General features: G+C 41.3%; 1 protein-coding gene across 3 annotated transcripts in view; it reads right to left on the bottom strand.

The window, feature by feature from the left end:
* Positions 1-4441: 4441 nt before the first annotated feature.
* Positions 4442-6000, bottom strand: part of LOC114657342 (adenylate kinase isoenzyme 1) — a 250686-nt gene continuing 249127 nt past the window's right edge. For all 3 annotated transcript variants that reach the window (XM_051931594.1, XM_028809115.2, XM_028809114.2), the window contains one exon: positions 4442-4997. In XM_051931594.1, coding sequence (XP_051787554.1) covers positions 4929-4997 — 69 coding nt within the window. In that variant the 3' untranslated portion in view covers positions 4442-4928. The remainder of the gene's footprint in view (positions 4998-6000) is intronic.

The raw sequence follows: 6000 nt of genomic DNA, 5'->3' as shown, positions 1-6000 counted from the left end.
TTACATCTTATTGCTAATAAGGAGCAATTAAAACACTGAATGCAGCAGTTTAAGATTGAAATAAGCAATTAAGGTTGGAGAACCTTAACAAGCGAGACCACTAAAATGAAGCATTAAAATGTCACTTTTAAGCAATATGTGCTTCATCAGCAATAACTGAGTTCTCGTTAAGGAACTGGGTTGGAACGAAAACCTGCACATACTGTGGCACTCCAGGACCGACGTTGCCTACCCCTGATCTATATTACTGGCCCAGTGGATTACAGCAAGTGTAGTGAACAGGTTGTGTTGTGTGGGCGCCACCTACTGACTCTGGGAAGCCGCAGCGTTTTGGGAAGCTGGTGCGTTTGACTCTGGGGCGGGCGCCACGGCACATTACATTGTGTTATTTGGGCACCACCTACTGACTCCGGGAAGCCGCCGCGGTTTGGGACGCCGCTGTGTTTGACTCTGGACTCTGGGGCGGGCGCCAAACTGAATGACCGTTATGTGATCTACATTACTGGCACAGTGGATTAGAGCAAGTCTACTTTACAGGTGGCGGGCGTGTTGCAGTGCGGCAGTGTGCATGACATCCAGTTTACAAACTTCTCGTTTCTGTGTTTTCTGTGCAGTGAGCGTGCGCCTCAATGCGCCCTACGTCCATATCCGGTTTACAACCTTCGGTTAGTAAGATGGATTCCTGCAGAGTAATAAAAGAATTTATCTAAATATTTTAATATCGAGGACCAGTGGTAGCCCAAGATGGAATATTAGATTCAGAGATAACCCAGAAAGTGCAGTGTGGATGGAACAACTGGAAAAAGGTGTCAGGAGTGTCGTGTGATTGAAGATTTAAGAAGGTTAAAGTTTAGGTTTACAAGACTAGCAATGATGTATGGAGCTGAGACGTGGGCAGTAACGGGGGCACAGGAGAAGAAGTGAGATATAGCAGAAATGAGAATGTGGAGATGTATGTGTGGAGTTATAAAGAAGAACAGAAAAAAAATGAGACCATCAGAGGTACAACAAAAGTGGAAGAGAAATCTAAGAAAGGACTGGAAAGTAGAGTGAAGTAGTATGGATGTGTTTTGAGGAGAGACCATGAATATGTGGGTAAAAGAGTGATGGGAATGGAAGTCCAGGGGAACAGAAAGCAAGTGAGGCCAAAGTGGAGGTGGATGGATACAGTAAAAAACAGATTTGAAGGAAAAAGGTCTGATTAGGGAGGAGGAGGAGTATAGAGATGGTTGATCAAGCACAAGGTGAGATGTAGCACAAATGAGAATGTGGAGATGGACGTGTGGAGTTAAAGAAAAGGACAGCTTAAGAAATCAGAGGTACAACACAAGCAGGAGAGAAATCTAAGTAAGTACAGGCAAGCAGGCTGAAGTGGAATGAACATGTGATGAGGACAGACCAGGAATATGTGGGTAAAAGAATGAATGATGGGAGTGGAAGTCCAGGGGAAGAGAAAGCGATTGAGGCCAAAGTGGAGGTGGATGGATAATGTAAAAGAAGATCTGAAGGAAAAGGGTCTGATTAGGGAGGAGGACTAACAAAAAGGTTCATCAAGCACGTCGACCCAACATAGAAGTGGAAAAAGATAAAGAGGAAGACGACGTGATAGCCCAAGATGGAGAATTAGATGCAGAGATGACCCATAAAGTGCAGCATGGATGGGACAGCTGGAAGAAAGCATCAGGAGAGTTGTGTGATCGAAAAAATAAGGCCAAGCTTAAATGTAAGGTTTTTAAAACTGTGGTAAGACCATCAATGATGTAAGGAGCTGGGAAACGGACAGTCAAGGGAGTACAGGAAAAGAAGGTGGATATGGCAAAAATGAGAATGTGGAGACAGATGTGTGGAGTTACAAAAAAGGACAGAAGCAGAAATGAGACCATCAGAGGGTACAACACAAGCGGGAGAGAAATCGAAGAGAGGACTGGAAAGTAGAGTGAAGTGGTATGGAAATATGATGAGGAGAGACGAGGAACATGCTGGCAAAAGAATGATGGGAGTGGAAGTCCAGCAGAAGAGAAAGCGAGGAAGGCCAAAGCAGAAGTGTGGACTGATCAAGTGAAAGAAGTTCTGAAGGAAGAGGGCTAGACTGAGCCGTGTGGAGAAGGACGATCAAGCACACAAGAAAGAAAATATGAAGAGGAGGAAGCAGCAGGAAAACACACCCATGACATTCCCCTGTGCTCACGTACCCAAAATGCATTGAGTTACAACACATGGAATTCAGCACATGGTGCAGTGCTGCCAGTTTGGGTTACACGTCACGATCATAGCTTATGTGGCGTCATTGGAAAGATGACAGAAGCTGACTGCACCTCACGGCTAACTCGTGAAACAATTTCTTTGCCACTGTGACTAATATTCTCTTTAGTACTTCTGTGCAAATTTTCTTTTGTGGCACATTTTATCAGTGCAGAGCCCTGTAGGTGTCTGGTAAAAGCAAAAAAAAAAAAAAAAACAAAACAATTTGAACAAATTATTAATCCACTCAAACTAATTATTAATCCATTTGAATTGATTATTAATTTGCTCAGATTATTATTCTCCCAAGCCCCTGCAGTCCAGTTCTTAATCTTTGTTTCTGGCATACACCAGAATTGGAAGAGGAACTATCTGTCAGACCATCGATGGTTGAAACGGATCTTCTGAAGAGTCCTGAAGTGAGTTTCAACCACAAGAGAAGTTACGAGAATGGATTTCTGGTATTTTCTCAGATAACACGGTACTCCAGAGTCTGTGGTAGCAGCGTACAGTAGACTGAAACTATCGGCTGGCTGCATTCTTCCGATTCACTAAACCGCATGCCAGGAAAAAAAAAATATAACTGGTGAAGTAAGAGCCAGAGGGAAAAATAAAAACAATCAGTTTGAACGATTTACATAACTTGTTCAAACGGATTATTTTTATTTTTCCTGCCTGACACCTACTGGGCTCCATGTAACAGACTTCCCTGAGATGTGACAAAAACTTTAAGCAGTACCTACTTACTTAAAAAAAAAATAAATAAATGAAGAATCCAAAGGTTGTGAACATATTGGGCTGATGGCCCATTCAGTTTATCTGCAAAATGCAACCAGCTAAAAAAAAAGCAAATAAATATTTTATATACATTTCTGATCCTTAAATTATCAATAAGCCATTTGTTTGGTGGTAATGCTCGATAATAGAGTAATAACTTAATGCACTTAAAAAACAGGAAGCAATGTTGCTGAGGTAATGGACATGCAGAGGCTGAAAAATACGTTCCACTTTAGGGAGCCCCAGCCGTATCTCAATAGCTTTTGACTGTACATTAAAGTAAAAGCAGATATAAAAAAAAGTTAAATAATAGCTTTTAGAAGTGGTGACCACCGATTAGCTGTAACGCACCTGCTTTCAGAATGGATGATCATCGATTGGCTGAAATGCATTTGCTTTTAGAATTGGTGATCACCGACTGGCTGTAATCCATTTGCTTTTAGAATTGGTGATCACTGATTGGCTGTAATTCATTTGCTTTTAGAATTGGTGATCACCGACTGGCTGTAATCCATTTGCTTTTAGAATTGGTGATCACTGATTGGCTGTAATCCATTTGCTTTTAGAATTGGTGATCACCGACTGGCTGTAATCCATTTGCTTTTAGAATTGATCACTGATTGGCTGTAACGCACCTGCTTTCAGAATGGATGATCATTGATTGGCTGAAATGCATTTGCTTTTAGAATTGGTGATCACCGATTGGCTGTAATCCATTTGCTTTTAGAATTGGTGATCACCGATTGGCTGAAATGCATTTGCTTTTAGAATTGGTGATCACTGATTGGCTGAAATGCATTTGCTTTTAGAATTGGTGATCACTGATTAGCTGTAACACACCTGCTTTCAAAATGGATGACCACAGATTGGCTGTAACCCATTTACCAAAAAAAAAAAAAACAACTCACCTGTTTTTGCATCATCATTACAGTGTACTCCATAAACTGCCTCCTAGTTTGACACGTCGAATACCAAATCTCACTGATACACCCCCTTTGGTGGTCCTCTGTTGCACGGAGACGTCAAATGATGTTCAGCGTTCTTTCTCTGATGGCGTCTGCTGCAGCCTTGTTTCTGAGAATCATTAGGCAGTGATGGAGCGGCTTTCTCAAACCTACACCATGTTCTGTGTCTCTCCGGCTGACAGATTTTGAACAAATCCGAAATGCAGTCAAGCATAACCACAGGTTGATTAGTAAGAATATGGATGTCTGAAATGTTTAAACAGCTTGACAGAAAAGAGGGTCATTTAAATTAGAGAGGGGAATTAAATAGAAGAGGATGGGAATCTGACACATTTTAAAACAAATCTGAACGTTACAAACACACACATAGACTAGAGAGAGATGGCCATTGGGACATCAGGTTAAGACCGTGAGTTCTACCATTGTTAATTAACCTTCAGAAAATCCACATAAGTTGGTCAGGTAAGAAGATGACATTTAATGACAGCAGAGGTGGGAAGAAAAGAGCAGACAAGAAAGAAAAAAACCGGGAAGGAAAGAGACAACAAAGTGTCACAACGCAGCGGTCTTTTTACATAATTTGACTCGTCTGAGGTTACAGAGACCACTGAAACTGTAAAGTCAAAAACAACTCGTTTCAAATCGCATTATACTCTCCCTCTCTTAAATATTTTGGATACCAAAGCCAACAAGGTAAAATTACAATAAATGAAAATAAGTCTCTTTTTTTATCTTCTTACATTAAAATTCCAATCATATGGACGGGGCGTCTGCAGCAGTCAACTTCTTTAATTAAAGACTTGAACGCAAAAAGAGGTGAAGACCGCAGTAAGGCAGAGATTGTCTTTTTAAGCAGCTGTTTATGGATCATTTCCAGCCTGAGACATGTCCTGGTTTGTGAAGCAGATTCGCTAGAGCCATCTCTCCAGGAACGAGGGGTCTGCTTTATTTCAGGGCGTCGAGGGCGGAGGAAACCTGGGCAAACACGCTGTCCACTGTGCCTTCAGCGTTGATCTAGAGGGCAACAAGACAAACAAGGGGATAGATAGTGAAAGGGAATCTGCAAAATGACCTTTTACAACTGCAAATGAACAAAATACACTGATGGCAGAAAATTGGCAACACAGTGTTCTACTGTTTTTCTGAATTTATATTACACTTTTTGATGAAGGGAAAAAAATAATTATTAAAAATGGTGGTTCTTAAAAGTGTGACTTGAGGACAACCAGCAGTCCACAAAAAAAAAAAAAAAAAAGTCATTGACTTTAAACTTAAACATGTCTGGTGTTTGCTCATATAAAACACTCATTTAAGAATCTAATCCATGTCACACAACAAGGACAACATTATTCATCACTAATTTAAAAGCTTTCTTTTTGTTTTTCTTCTTTGTATGGAATTCACACTGCACTCTGCTTGTGTCACTATGAAATACTGTAAGAAGCCCCAAGAAGAAAAATGTGTTGAACACGCGTTTTACTCTTCCATTACCTCCCATTATCTTACATGTTTCTAGGTAGGTAGGTACGTGGGTGGGTAGGTAAGACATTATATAAAATAGATAGATAGATATAGTGCCACACACGTACAAACAGGAGACAGCTAAAGTGTCTGAGTAACAGTAATTCCATGCCAGACCAGAGGGTGGCGAGCTGCACTAACTAACTGTCTTTCTTGATCAACTGCAGACCATTCTTGGGACATCCTGCATGGTTCCAGTGCCTTTGATGATGTCACTCCTGGTTTTCCGGTGCTGTTGACGATGTCACTTCCGGTCCCGAAGACATCACTTCTGGGTCCAGCACTATCAATGAAGTCAGTTCTGGTCCCGACAACGTCACTTCCTCCACTGGCCTTTAAAGCCGCCATCTTGCCCCCACCTCTTCAGTTCTGTTTTGGACTCAGTCTTGTGATCATCTCACAATTATTTCAATTACCCTTTTTCAGCCAAGGCACATTATATAGGTGGCTGCCCCAAACCTTTATGATGTTTTTGTGTCGTTCTTGTGACGATAGA

Source organism: Erpetoichthys calabaricus, chromosome 9 (genome assembly GCF_900747795.2).
Source record: "Erpetoichthys calabaricus chromosome 9, fErpCal1.3, whole genome shotgun sequence".
Taxonomy (NCBI): domain Eukaryota; kingdom Metazoa; phylum Chordata; class Cladistia; order Polypteriformes; family Polypteridae; genus Erpetoichthys; species Erpetoichthys calabaricus.
The sequence above is the reverse complement of the archived record's forward strand: the minus strand, read 5'-3'. Positions and strand labels throughout refer to the sequence as shown.